The sequence below is a fragment of the Hordeum vulgare genome, chromosome 5H (assembly GCF_904849725.1).
Source record: "Hordeum vulgare subsp. vulgare chromosome 5H, MorexV3_pseudomolecules_assembly, whole genome shotgun sequence".
In the NCBI taxonomy this organism is placed as follows: domain Eukaryota; kingdom Viridiplantae; phylum Streptophyta; class Magnoliopsida; order Poales; family Poaceae; genus Hordeum; species Hordeum vulgare.
The window spans coordinates 504,742,372-504,757,485 of record NC_058522.1 but is presented as its reverse complement, the minus strand read 5'-3'; the positions used below and the strand labels follow the sequence as shown (position 1 = coordinate 504,757,485).

General features: G+C 50.6%; 1 protein-coding gene and 2 pseudogenes across 1 annotated transcript; 1 reads left to right on the top strand and 2 right to left on the bottom strand.

The window, feature by feature from the left end:
* Positions 1-1,020: 1,020 nt before the first annotated feature.
* On the top strand, positions 1,021-3,391 carry LOC123400166 (annotated as a pseudogene).
* LOC123400165 (protein ALTERED PHOSPHATE STARVATION RESPONSE 1) lies at positions 3,198-7,838 on the bottom strand. The gene is made up of 4 exons (XM_045094580.1): positions 6,752-7,838; positions 6,411-6,628; positions 5,405-5,628; positions 3,198-4,228 (listed from the first exon to the last, which is right to left on the bottom strand). Exons 1-4 carry the CDS (start codon positions 7,539-7,541, stop codon positions 3,454-3,456), a joined length of 2,007 nt encoding a protein of 668 aa, XP_044950515.1. The 5' UTR covers positions 7,542-7,838; the 3' UTR covers positions 3,198-3,453.
* Positions 7,839-8,625: 787 nt separating this feature from the next.
* Positions 8,626-10,847, bottom strand: LOC123397052 (annotated as a pseudogene).
* Between the last annotated feature and the right edge of the window lie 4,267 nt (positions 10,848-15,114).

Sequence of the window (15,114 nt, the reverse complement as noted above, 5' to 3'; positions counted from 1 at the left end):
ACATTTATATAAACGTATGTATCTGTACCGTGTTTCAAAAGGTCCAACGGAGCAACATGTGGGGGCATATACCCATACCCGTGGACTCCTGTCATGTGCGAGAAAGTGATGAAGTAGAGGGGAAGGATCAGAGGAGGCAAAAATTCATGTTTTGACCCTTTTTAAAAGTAAATTGAGACCCGATCCATGTTTGTAAAATTTTTAGAATCTGACCCTTTTCCTACCGCCAACCCCTATGACAGTAAGGTACAACAACCTACCGCAAAGGTCTCTGGCGGTAGGAAAAGGAGCTACCACCACATTCACTAGCGGTAACAGATGCATCCCTACAAAGGTGGGTGACGGTAGGGTGCATGCGCGCAGACATATAAATTTTTACGATAAACGCGCAACCCTACCATTAGAGACCTTGACAATAGGTTGTTATACCCTATTGTCGTGGACTTGACTATAGAAAAAAGTTAGATCCCGATTTTTTATAAACGCAGATCAGATCTCGATTACACGAAATTTAGCCTCAAAGGATGTGATGTGAGGCGGCCGAGCAGCGCATAGGCTACGAGATACTTACTGCTCGAGGTTCAGATGAGGGCGCTACAGTGTTTAACAGAGAAACAATGGTGGGTGCGCTGCAAGGTGGAAAGCGAAGCGAGTTTTTGCACAGCTAAAAAAGCAGATCCACAGCCGGCTGACGCTGCAAGGTGTGCTCCATGTTCTGTTAATCTTCTGGGTGAAGAAAGGTATGTAGATAGACGGATTGATTCCCACTGCGTGAACAGCTAGCTGCCTATTAAGACCTCTGCTTCGCCGCTGCGTGGGCATGAACCCAGTTCCCCAATTGAAAAACCCTAAAAGGCTAGACCTCATATGCTCTCTGCTCTCTGCTACTCTGTTACATCCCGGTTAACACAAGCATCTGTGACCGTGAGAGGATCGGGAGGGAAATTGGGTTGCTCTTGTTGATTTGAGTTGTTGATCGCTGCGGCGAGGCCGAGGCGGCGGCTGGTGGCGGCGGGAAGGGTGCGGGTTGTCGGCCTCGGCGGCGGCGAAGTGCAGCAGCGCGGCGCCCGTGGCCCGCAGCGATCGGAGGTACTCCTACATGTGTTTATATGGATGCCAAGTAGCCTGTATTTATTGTTCTTTTCTGTGTCTTCACCATATATGGTCTTCACTCACTGCAGTCATGCTGCGTCTCCCAAACCGAGCTTTGGTGGTATCTAGCAAAAATATTTCGTGATTCAACTGTTCCGTTTTGTGGATTTGCAGGAGACCGTCAGAGAAGCAAGTCGCGAGCATGTGCCTTTTGTCGCCAAAGACGCTAGAAATCCCAATGATGGATCCCTCAAAGTATAGTTTTGATCAATCTGTGGTTGTTTTTGTGGCGCTTTTAAAACTGTCTGTTGCTAATGGCTTCCGCGTACTGACAGAGCGTTAAAGAGGCCTGTTGGAATTCTACTTGTCAAGGTTGCAAGAGCCAAATCTGGAAAAGAAGGGCCTGTTTGGTAGATCAGATCCATACGTGAAACTTAAGATTTCGGATCAAAAGCTTCCATCCAAGAAAACAACAGTAAAGCGGAGCAATCGTAATCCAGAGTGGAATGAATATTTCAAATTTGTTGTGATAGATCTGGAAAACGAGTCGCTGGATGTTAATGTCTTCGACCGGGCACAGGCATGGCTTCATATATTTTCATCAAGTCCCAAGTAGTAGTTTCTTTTCGAATACATTACCAAATAGTAATATGCAGCTAAGCTATTTCTTTGGCAAACCTAGGTTGGAAAACATGAGAAGATGGGCATGAACAGGATCCTGTTGAAACAACTTACCCCAGAGGAGACTAAAGTGGTGACTCTTAACTTACTCAAGACCATGGATCCATATGATACACAAAATGAGAAATCTCGTGGTCAGATTACTTTGGAGGTGACATATAAGCCTTTCAAGGAAGAAATAGACATGGAGAAAGAAAGCATGGATGATACTGATGAAGCACAGAAAGCTGCAGAATATGCCCCAACTGTCAGCGGGTTGCTTTGTGTTATTGTTCACGAAGCTCAAGATCTTGAAGGGAAGCATCACACAAACCCATACGCAAAGATAATCTTTAAAGGAGAAGAGAAGAAAACCAAGGTATTTGTAACTGTTGTACCAGTATATATTAGACGCTTACACATACAGTAGCTATTTAGAAAGGTTATGATGTTTTCTCATGCTTTATGGACTTGAATTGCCCTCCTCTGTGCTAGGTGATCAAGAAGAACAGGGATCCACGTTGGGAGGATGAATTTGAGTTTCATTGCGAGGAACCACCTACAAATGATAAGTTGCATGTTGAAGTCCTAAGCAAAGCTGGAAAGATAGGAGGAATATTACATGGCAAGGTGCAATATTCTACAAGAAATGCGTGGCCCTTAACTGATGTAGTAATTCGATAACAATCATTTTGGTTCCTCCGGAACTGTATTTGGAAAATATTCATAACGGAGAGCCTTCCAGTTTGCAATAGATATTTGATACTTTTAGTTTTTCAGTTTCTTTTGATATGAATGAATAAGAGGGTTTGACTATATCTCTTAATGACATGTCTTAATACAATGTTGGATTGTCTGAAATTGTCTAATCACGTTGCTTGCATTATGTTGTTACAGGAAAGCTTGGGCTACATCGATATAGCCCTGGCAGAAGTGATCAGCAACAGGCGGATTAATGAAAAGTACCATCTCATTGGTTCGAAAAATGGGCAGATTCAAATCGAGTTGCAGTGGAGAACTTCATTGAAGCTGTGAGCATCACAATTCACAAGGTACAGGAGGGTTCATGCCCTGAAGCAGCTTTGCCAAAAGACTCCATGTAGTTATTCCTTTGCCTAAAGAACATCTGCTTGAGCTTGCTGACGATTACCCAAAAGTGTCACGGACAACAGAAATGGAATTATTACTATCTTTTGTTTGTCGAAAAAGATACGCTTATGTTGTGAACAGATTGAAATTTTCGTGTGTTCCATTTTTGTTAAATTGCACTTTATGCTACCTGTGTGACACCATTGCCCAAAACAACAACCCTGCTATTTGTGCAACTTGTGTAGATTTAGGTGGTGCAAATTCTCCAGTGAGGGAGAGAAGGCACGGCGCTGCAGAAGGTAGTGGCTAATCCCAGATTACCACACCATCTGCCACATGTTCAAAAACCACAGCTCTTTAAAACAGCCAGATTTTGAACGATTAACAGCTAGAAAGCCAGGCAAAAAGAAAGGAAGGCAAGGCCTCAAGTTCATTTACAGCAAGTAAACGAGCTCCAGGCAATTCTGTGCCTATGCTAGTCACCAGGTACCAGACCAATGATATTGGCTCTGTCAAATCACACTCTCTTGCAGCCCTACTACCATCACACTACAAGTCTACAAACTGTATACAATTTATACAGTGACCAGAGGCAATGCCACCCTCATCAGGTCAGTTCAGTAGCCTCTTCATGTCGAGCGCCCGGTCCGAGCTCCGCTTGAAGTTGTACACCGACTCAAACGCCTCCATGCAGACGCTGGAGAAGCCCCTCATCGCCTGGAAGACGTTGGGGAAGCCCGTCTGGAGGTTTTTCAGGGTCATCGCCCTCGTCAGCCCAACACTCTTCTGGTGCTTGCTCTTCTCGTCGTCCGCCCTGCTCCTCAGGGCCTCCACCTTCGCCCGCTTGTCTGCTACCGGCGACTTCCGCGTCATCTCTCCATAGCCATCAGCGGAGTACGGCCCAAATTTGGACTCCAGGGACCTCAGCTCCTCCGTCTTCTTCTCAAACTCCTTGAATGCAGCATCCGACCTCTTCTTCTGCTTCTGCTCCTCTGCCTGCTGGATTACCACGGCGTGGATCACTGACAGGAGGGTTTTGATCCCTTCCGAGGCCACCTTGTCGGGGATCCGGTCGATGGCCAGCTGCCACTCCTCGCACAGGCTGTAGATGTCGGAGTTCTGGATGTCTTTTATGAGTGGGTTGTGATGGCATTGGAACAGGGAGAGGCGAAGCCAGCCGGTCAGTGAGTACACATAGTCCCTCTGGGACTTGACCAGGCTGCAGAACGCTGAGTACCACCTGTCCACCTCGATCTCGAGCTGGAGAGCCGCTTGCCGGTGGTCATTGGAGGTTGGGTTGGTACTCATGGTGAGGTATTCAAGCTGCTGCACCATGTGGGTCTGCACCTGATGGCACTCATACATGCCCCTCCACATGCTCATCAAGCTGAAATGGAATGCATTCACAAGAGGAAACATGCATGAGAACAGAGCAAACACACATGTTTACCCAAGAAAGGGAAATATACTGGCAGGAAATAAATGATGCATCTAACTATCTGACTTGTACTACGAGAGTACTGATGTTCACAGGGAGCAGTTGGGTATTCATACACAAGTAATAACCGAAGTAAAGTGCAGGAACAAAACTGCGTAATTCACAATGCAACCAAAATGTGGGTAGCAGGAAGGAACAGGATGTTTGTATATTTAGTACTCCCTCTGTATCACAATACATGTCGGTGGGGGAACTTGTACTGGTTTCCCCAAAGACAAGTATTTAGGTACAGAGGGCGTAATATCAAAGTAACTCTTTCATTCAGAGGCATCATGATGTTAGACAAAGTATACACCAAGGTTAGCTCACCGTATCATTGATGGAAAACTATACAAGAACCTGAGAAGCGCGAGTGAGACACGCAACAGCTGATACCAAAGAAGAAGTGCCATGAGTAAGGGACTCGCATGATCTTTCCTCCTTTTCCTTTAGGAAAACAAAGTTCTTTGGAAACTGTTCAACTAGCCAGCTATAATGTTCCAAGCTTCCTAAAGGCACACTTCCGACGGCGATAAACAACACCAAACTAAATCACCAGGCTCATAGCATCAAGCAATGACATGCCAAAGGTTTGATGTGCAAGTAAGTAAGCTACAGCCACCATTGCCCAAAGGGGTCAACTCAGCTGGACCAGGCAGTGTTGGGTGGGGGGCTCAGAGATCTCTCAGGCAGGCCTAGCCAGTACTGACTGAATCAATGAACAGGAGATTCAGCCGTCAACACATGAGGATCCCACCAACACCACTATCACATTACTCCACTACTTGAATGCTCACCCTTCCAAATCAGTGACTGTTGACCTAGTACAGTGCCAAAGGTGCATTTACATACATACATGGTCTAAAGAAAAATGTGGTTGGCAGGATCGAAAGAGCAAAGAACTAATGTCACTGATGTTCTCACAGGCCTCATCTGGAGAAGCCCCATACCGTGGTCCATATGCCCAGCCTAGCTAGCCATACGAGCAAGTATGCAAGAAAGGAATGGTACAAGAGAAAATACAGAGACATGTGAGGCACATATGGTACATATGGATGAACGGAGTGATGGTAGTGTTGTACTGACCCAGCAACCAGCTCAAGTAGCTGAGGAAACAGTTCTGATTCTCTCAGCCTGATGATCTCGGAGGTGGTGGTGTCGATGGACTGGGTGGCCACCAGCATCTTGGACTCTAGGCTCTCCATCTCCATCCGGTTCTTCTCCATCTTGAGGTAGTCCACGCCCCTCACCTCCTGCTTCCTCAGCAGCCCCACCTTCTTGTCATGCTCCTGCTTAAGCCCCTCGTAGTTCTGCTCGATTTGATTGCGCCGTTAGCGAAAGCGTCACAGTAACATGTGGTAAGTTTTGATGTGATAAAAGGGCAAAAAATGACTCTGCAAAGCCATGTATGCACTGTTCCTATCTATCAAAAGGAGCACAAGGATTTTGTATCTTTAAAGCTGTAAAATAAAGCTGACAGTTCATGAGTACTTAGTGAAAGACGATGGATGAAACGGCCTATCTTTAGTTCTTTATTTACCATGGCAAACGAGCTAAACAATTTAAAACTATTCGATGAAGGATCACATCAGTTGTACCAATATTCGGAGAAGAGAGCAGCACATGAAATTCTGTCTTTAGAGGTTATAAAATAACGCACAACGAACATCTTTTTTACTTGGAAGAATCCAAAGGCACGTACGGTGCATATCATATTTACAGAACCTCCTGACAGGGAGGGGAAAAAAGAATTACTGCCAAATGAACAAACAAACAATGCATCCATGTGAGCAGAATGTACTTTGGTTCAGACAGAACCAATTGCCACCCCACTGGAATCCTTGTTAGTATCTCCCATGGCCATCGCAGAATGTACTAATATGATAGTCATAATCAGCAAAAGGAGGGCCACTAGCTCCTCAAAAGCACCAAGCCACTCATTCACTCACTCTGCTTGAGATTTGAGATCTATCCAACCAAGCCGCGCATTTCGATGAATCTATCTGCTCGAGCTACTGTACATCGAGATGAATCTACCTGCTCGAACTAGTGCACATTTGGATCGATGATAAAAAATGATGAATGAACGCACCTTGACCTCGAGAAACAGCTTCTTCTCCCAGGCGTAGAGCCTTTCGACGGTGGAGGAGTGGCTGAGGATCCCACTGCCTCCGCCATTGCCCATCACCCCTTCGTCCCCTCTCTCGAACCTGGAGAAGCCATTGCTGCTGCCTTTCCCGTAGCCTCCTCCTCCGCCGCCCCACGACCACCCCGTAGGCTTCAGGTTCTTGCCGTAGCTCATCACCCTCCCTGAAGAAAGAAACATGAGTTGACTCCATTGCCGCACGCAGCGAAGAATTCATTTATCAGGAAGAACTGAAAATGTGAGCAGGATGGAAGAACGAGGTAGGCTCATCTGTCGGCTGTTCTTGCCTGGGAGGCTGTTGCTGGCGTCGGGGAGCTCGCAGATTGGGGCCTCGAGCAGCGCGGCGACGCGGGCGCCGGCGTCGGCGGCCTTGAGGAAGTACTCGTCGATCTCGGTGGCGATCTCGGCGAGGTCCTTCTTCCCGGCCGCGCCGCCGCCTCCGCCCCGGGGCAGGGCGACGACGGTGAGCTCGCTGGCGGTGGATGTGGTGGCGGTCACGACGGACGGGGCCGGGGGCTGGGCCTGGGCGGCGTTGGCCGTGACGACCACGGGCGGCGGCGTGGCGCGGGGGGATTCGGCGAGGGACGTGGCCGCGTCGTCCCATTCCGCCGCGGCGTCGGCGGGGGAGCGGGAGGAGGAGGGCGCGAAGGGGTCCCAGAAGTCCCAGCTGGACGGCATTGGGGCCGGCGGAGGGGGAGGGGGCGGCAGGATTTGCGAGGCGCTGATGGTGGAGGATGTGGTGGTGGTCCAGGAGCTGGCGGTCCGCGCGGGGCTGAGCGGCGGAGGAGGAGGCGGCGGCGGCGGCGGCGGCGGGGGCGGAGGGGGAGGGGGAGGAGGCGGCGGCGGCTGGTGATGGTGGCGCTGGTGGTGGGTGTGCGGGTGCGGGTGCGGGTTGTCGGCCTCGGCGGTGGCGAACTGGAGCAGCGCGGCGCCGGTGGCCCGCAGGGAGCGGAGGTAGAGCGCGTGGGCGGCGGCCATGTCCCTCCGCGCCTGCACGAGGTGCTTGGTGTAGCGGCGGCGCGCCTTGCAGCGCGACACCGCCTCCTGCCGCTCCAGCCTCGACTGGCAGCAGCCCATCGCCGGCGCGCCGGCCGGTCGACGGATAAGCCGCTCACTCGCCTCCTCCCCTTCCGCTTCCGCTTCCCCTCAAATCTTTGGATCGGCTTGGCTTGGGTGGGAAGACGAAGGCAGTAACCGTTGTCGCTCGCCTCCACTGACCGCGCGCTCCGCTCCGCTCCGCTCCCCCCCTCTTGAGACTCCTCCGTCTGGTCCGGTCGCGTCGCGTCCTTCCAAATTAGCGCTGGGAGGGGGAGTGGAGTGAGAGAGTGAGGGAGTGAGGTGGAGCGGCAGAGGGAGTGCGTGTGAGCTTTGGGGCGGTGTGCGTGCGTGCGTGCATGGGACTGGTGTCTTTCTCGGGCCCCGCCGGGTCCCGAATCCCCACGGTGCCCCCGGCCGCTGTGCGCCCCGCCGCGGCCCGCGCGGGGGCAGCCCGGGCAGACGCACCCCGCGGCTCCAACGGTCGCGCGCCGGGCTCGTTTCGGCCTCGGTGCGTTGCGGGTGCAGGGGATGGGAGGGAACGTTGCGCGAGACGTTGTCGGGCTTCAATGCCCCCCCCCCGATCGCGCGATTGGCAGTTACTCGCGGTGGGTGGGTGGGTCGTCGTCGTCGTCGTTCACCACTTGATTTGCTCGGGTTTGAAAGCGGCAAATGCGTGCGCCGGCGCCGGGTTTATGTAGCGTGTCGTCGACGATGCATGCGTTCCGACTTTTTTTTGGTTTCAGAAAAGTCCGCAATAAACATCTCATGGGTGTGCCTACGAGATGTGATATAAATTATTGCAAATCTGAATGACTAAGGGCAACTTCACGTTCGTTTTGCTCGGATTCTGTCCGTTTGGAGCGGACGATGTGATCATGTCCAGGTCATTTTTGGGATGCGGTGGCCGTGCGCCCAACGCGCGGACGCATCCTGTCCGCCTCATTTTGAAACACAAGCGGTCCATGCAAGCGGTCCTAGATCACGACGGCAACACAACCAACCTACACGTCCTCGCCGACAATACAGCCAACGGCCGGCAACACATCCGGCCTTCAAAAGAATAGGCTTTTCGCCGACAACACATCCAACCTCCAAAAAAAGAACGGCCACGGCCCATCACACCCTAGTTCAGGCCATCGACGTCAAACATCTCTTTCTGCCCGGCCTCGAACCAGCTCCTGGTCTTCTCGCTCATCTTACTCAAGTCCACGCTCATGATCGTCATCGTCACCTCCTTTGATTTGGTTGCGGCATCGGCGGACTCGATGTTGGGTTGCCTCTGCCTGGCCGCGGCATTGGCGGCCTCGATGTTGAGCTGCCTTTGCCTGGCCGCGACATTGGCGGCCTCGATGTCGAGCTGACTCTACCTGGCCGCCTCCTCCATGTCGATCTTCCTCTTCTTGGCCACCTCCTCCATCTCAAGCTTCTTTGTTTGCAGCTCCATGTATTGCTTCATTTGCTTCTCCTTGCCTTGTCGCTTCTTCTCGTCCCTCACTTCCTTTTGAGACATCATGCCATGCAAAGTCTCATGCAAAGCATACGATGGCGCATCACGCTTGTCATCCACCTTGGAGTTGGTCTTGCCCCTCGGCCTCTTCAACGCTTCACCATCTCCACCTCCGACCAAGGGACCACCTTCTTGCCTCTCTTCCTTTGAAGCTCAGGGTATTGATCTTTGAACTTAGGGCAATTGTTGATGATTCGCCAACAATGTGTGAGAGTGAATGGCTTATCGTTGTGCCGGGCCTTGAATGCTTTCAAAGATTGAAATGCCTACATGATCAACAATAACTGCACATGCAAACACAATTAATCGTAGAGGAGGCCGAGGCACGGCCGTAGCAAAGGAAAGAGAAGAGGCCATACCATGTCCCCGATGCCAAGACCACTCACGGGACGTGCTTCAACGCTCTCAAGTGCGGCGCAATATTTGTTGCATTCTTGTTGGATGAACAACCACCTATTTTGAATTGAGTTGATGTTACGATCGCTCGTAAATTGATAGGACGGAAACAACTTTCTTTCATGGAGTGTTTTGTGAACTCTTGTCCAAAAAACAATTCCCTTTTGTTGCACACCGACTCTAGGATCTTGGCCAATCTCCTTCCAACTTTCACAAATCAACTTGTCCTCATCTTGTGTGTATGACCCCGTACGAATGCTCTTCTTTCTCATTTGAGCTTCTGCTCTTTGGGTGAGCTCGTCGATGAACAATGGCTCGCCCGCAATATCGACAACGTCCTCTTCTTCTTCATCACCTTCGCAATATATGTCATCTTCTTCATGCCACGAGTCACCATGGTCGGTCTCAAAGTCTTCATCGGCCATGTACTCGCCGCGGCCATCTTGACTCTGGGTCTCCTCTGGATCGAAGGTCCCGCCCTGCCCACCCGTCTGAAAGGCCTCGCCACGGCCCTCGAAGATAACATTCTCCATGAACTGGTTGTAGAAAGGGTCCTCGACCGTTGGCGTCGGTGTTGGCATTTCGCCGAAAAGGACGTGGGGCGACGACATGGTGGCCGTAGACGGCAGCCGAGCTTGCTTCCTTTGCATCTCTACGGACGGGCGACCACCGCTGCAGGACCCCGGCGTGACGTTGAGGTCAATGACGGACGAGGGGCGCGACATGGATGACGCGATCATGCTGACTTCTGGCGACCCCGACAAACGGGTATGGGCTTGGCACCTTGGCGGAGGGAAACCGGGCGACAATGGCATGGTCGACGACGTCGGGGAGGGACACCACGGAGGCCGGACGACCGACGAGCCGGTGCTCGCCGGCCCAACGGGCGCAGTCGCGAAGTTTGTCAGACGGCACAACCCCATCATGAGGAGGGCATGTGCTTTGGTGACGATGTCCTCCTTCTCTTGAGCATCGGCCTTCTCCCGCGCGGCCTCCAACGCAACAAGCTCAATGGCGCACGCGGCCGCGGCGTCCTTACTCTTCGCCTCCGCCCGCTGGTTCCGCCTCTTGGTCGATTCTGCGTCCAGCTTTGCGATCTCCTCCGGCGTGAGTTCCGACCGCGGCTTCTTCGTACCCTGGGGCGCCTTCTTCTTCTTCGCCTTGGTGGCCGGGACGACGGTCGGGTCGCCGGAATTCGGCGGGGATCGTCCATGGCGGGAGAGGGTGGCGGGCGGGACGTGGGAGGGGTTTGGGGAAAAAATGAAATAGAATGGGGCATGGGGGCAGGAAGGCCACGCTGCTTTGTGCCACCGACGGGTGGGCCAGGGGAGGACATACGCGCGCATCCCGTCCTTCCGCGCGGCGTCCGCGTGGTGTCCGTTTGACCTCAAAACTGGATCAAGTTTGGGCCGGGAATGGGTCAAAAACGGACAAACGTCCATTTGCGCCCGCGCGTTGGGCCGCCTGACGTGTCTGTTTTGTCTCCAACGGACGCGTGCGAACAGGATAGGGTCGCACGTTGAAGTTGACCTAAATCAAGCAGCGGGTCGTGCTCGACGGCGACCGCCGCAACGCATCCAGTGCTGCGGTGTGGAGCGGTGATGTGGTAAGCAGTGCTGCGACGCGGCCGGTGTTGCAACAGGGAACTTGCCACCTTCTTTTAGCACCACCCGTGCTTGGAATGGAGCTCTTCAATGGAGCTCCGTCGTGGCTGCAATGACGCTCGAAACTTCGCGGGGCGCCGTGGTGCTGCATTAGAACTCTTGTGGCGTCCTTAAGAGCTGCAATGGAGCTTCATAGGGATGCATTGATGCTACGTTAAAGCTTTCACGCGCTTGGTGTTGTCCTGGTGTTCCAGGGATCGAACAATGACGAACTCGCAGATCGGACGGCGGGCTTGGCGGATGATTCTCTAAAAAATCATTCGGATGAATGGTACCAGTCCGCCTTTAGCAAAACCACTCGTATTCACAGTCTGAATCGAAGCCTGACCTTCATATCCGTGAAACTACCACTCTGTCCTTTTCAATCCCAATCTTTTTTGGCTGAAGGCTCGTTTGGGCACTTCGATTGAGAGGAAAGCATAAGCCGGCTTGCGCTCGTGAGCTACGACGTGGCGAGACTGCGGGACGAGCTCCCCAAGCTCGGCCAAGCATGGCATGAGTAGGGTTTCTTCCATGTTCGCATGCACCGACGTGAGCTGCTGGACGACAGATTGACGTGACCGACCCATGGTTTCTCCTCGGAGAAAGCATGTCTTCTTCTCTTTACTCATGCATGACGTGCGTACATGAATTAATCATGCCGATGGATGAGCCTACCCTGATCACTGATCCATCCAAGCCATGCAAGCGTCTTCGGAGCATGGTTGAGACGCAACACGACCGACAAATTAGATATTTCAAACGGCACACATGGAGCGAACGACATGCAAGAATAACATGTGTAAAACGATATGTCGTGGAAAACTGCACGACATTCAATAAGGTGTGACTGTCTCATATATATATATATATATATATATATATATATATATATATATATATATATATATATATATATATAAGGGTGCATATTGTGTACTGTTGGAAATATGCCCTAGAGGCAATAAAAAATTAGTTATTATTGTATTTCTTTGTTCATGATAATCGTTTATTATCCATGCTATAATTGTATTGATTGGAAACACAAATACATGTGTGGATACATAGACAAAACACTGTCCCTAGTAAGCCTCTAGTTGACTAGCTCGTTGATCAAAGATGGTCAAGGTTTCCTGACCATAGACAAGTGTTGTCACTTGATAACGGGATCACATCATTAGGAGAATCATGTGATGGACAAGACCTAAACTATGAACATAGCATGTGATCATGTCATTTTATTGCTATTGTTTTCTGCGTGTCAAGTATTTATTCCTATGACCATGAGATCATATAACTCACTGACACCGGAGGAATACCTTGTGTGTATCAAATGTCGCAACGTAACTGGATGACTATAAAGGTGCTCTACAGGTATCTCCGAAGGTGTCCGTTGAGTTAGTATGGATCAAGACTGAGATTTGTCACTCCGTGTGACGGAGAGGTATCTCGGGGCCCACTCGGTAATACAACATCACAAACAAGCCTTGCAAGCAATGTGACTAAGTGTAAGTCACGAGATCTTGTATTACGGAACGAGTAAAGAGACTTGCCGGTAACGAGATTGAAATAGGTATGCGGATGCCGATGATCGAATCTCGTGCAAGTAACATACCAAAGGATAAAGTGAATGACATACGGGATTATATGAATCCTTGACACTGAGGTTCAACCGATAAGATCTTCGGAGAATATGTAGGATTCAATATGGGCATCCAGGTCCCGCTATTGGATATTGACCGAGAAGTGTCTCGGGTCATGTCTACATAGTTTTCGAACCCGCAGGGTCTGCACACTTAAGGTTCGATGATGTTTTAGTATAGTTGAGTTATATGTGTTGGTGGCCGAAGGTTGTTTGGAGTCCCGGATGAGATAACAGACGTCACGAGGGTTTCCGAAATGGTCCAGAAACGAAGATTGATATATAGGAAGTTGGTGTTTGGATTCCGGAAAGTTTTCGGGCATTGCCGGCAGTGTACCGTGAGTGACGAATGGGTTTCGGGGGCCCACTGGGTGGGCCCACCACGCCCCAAGGGGTCCATGTGGGTTTATTGGATGTACAATAAGGTATAATGGGCTGACAAAGTCATCCAAGGAAAGCCCATGAGGAAAAAGTGGAAAATCCAAAAGAGGTGGGAAAATAAGGAAGGAGTCCTTATCCAAGTGGGATTGGAGAAGGACTCCTCCCTCCCACTTCGGCCGACCCAAGGTAGGCCTCCTTTGGCCGGTGCCCTAGGGCTTTGCCCCACCCCTTGGCTCCTCCTATATATACTAGAGGTTTAGGGCTGTTTGAGACACAACTTTTGCCACGTGCAACTCAAACCTACACCTCGTAGTTCTTTCTCTAGATTAGATTTTTGCGGAGCTCGGGCGGAGCCCTGCAGGAATAGATCATCACCAACACCGGCGCACCGTCATGCTGCAAGAGAACTCATCTATTCTCCATCTCTCTTGCTGGGTCAAGAAGGCCGAGATCGTCATCGAGCTGTACGTGTGCTGAACGCAGAGGTGTCGTCCGTTCGGCGCTAGATCGGGACGGATCGTGGGACTGATCGTGAGACGGTTCATGGGACAGATCGTGGGACGGTTCGAGGGACGGATCGTGGGACGACGGTGATTTGAATCACGAAGCTGTACCACTACATCAACCGCGTTTCTTAACGCTTCCCGCTGAGCGGTCTACAAGGGTATGTGGATCAAATCTCCCTCTCGTAGATGAACATCACCATGATAGGTCTTCGTGTGCGTAGGAATTTTTTTGTTTCCCATGCAATGTTTCCCACATATACAAATACAAGATACAGGGTATACACAAAGGCTACATATAAACATTATCTAACACCCTTCCTCAATCTTAACCGTGGCCTAAAGTATAAAGGAAGTTAAGATTGCACCTACAATCTTCAAACTGAGGTCGTGGAAGTGGCTGCATGAAGATGTCAACAAGTTGATCCTTGGAGGGGATGAACTTGATATGAAGAAACTTTTGTGCAACACGTTTCCTCATAAAGTGATAGACAACTTCGATGTGCTTGGTACGATTATGGAAAACCGGGTTAGATGAAAGATACGTCGCACCAATATTATCACACTAAAGAACCGATGGCTACTCTTGAGAGACTCCCAACTCTCTCAATAGAGACTGTATCCAAATGAGCTCAGCCGTGGCATTGGCAACCACCTTGTACTCTGCTTCAGTGCTACTCCGAGATACCGTGGCCTGCTTGCGTGGACTCCAGGCGATCAAGTTGTAACCAAAGAAGACATCATAGCCCCCTGTTGATCGCCGGTCATCCATGCTCCGAGGCCAATCTACATCAGAGAACGCTGAGAGAGCACTCGAGGAGGTAGACCGAATATGCAAGCCAAAGGAGACAGTATGAGAGAGATAACGCGGTGTATGCTTCATAGCTGACGAGTATGAAGTCCGAGGAGCATGCATTGGGAGTGTCAGTAGTGGACGAAGCAAATCCAAGCCCTCGAAGAACCGAGCCTAGTCGGGCATGCCATGCACGAGGAGTCTACTTGAGTCCATAAGCGCCTTAACAAGACGACACAAATGATGGGGACAAGCCGGTTCAACAAAACATGGAGGTTGCCGCATGTAAACTTCTTGCTCCAAGACCCCATGGAGAAAAGCATTCTGAACATCAAGCTGGCGCAGAGACCACCATTTGACAATAACCAAGGACAAAAGCAGACGAATAGTGGTAGGTTTGACAACTGAACTGAAGGTATCCTCATAATCAAGACCATACCGTTGTTTAAAGCTTTGGTCAGAAACCGTGCCTTGTATTGCTCAATAGAACCACCAGCATGTTTTTTTACCTTAAAGACCCACTTGGAATCAATGATGTTGACACCAGACACACGAGGGACTAAGCGCCAAGTATCGTTCCTTTGTATTGCTTGAAACTCCTGCTCCATGGCATTGCGCCAATGAGGAATCCGAAGAGCCGCCTAAAAATGATGAGGCTTAGCAGTGGGGTCAGCATCTGTCTGGGTCATACATGTCGCAATCCACACAACCGTGCTGTGAGTGCACTCCTTCGGCCAAACAATACCA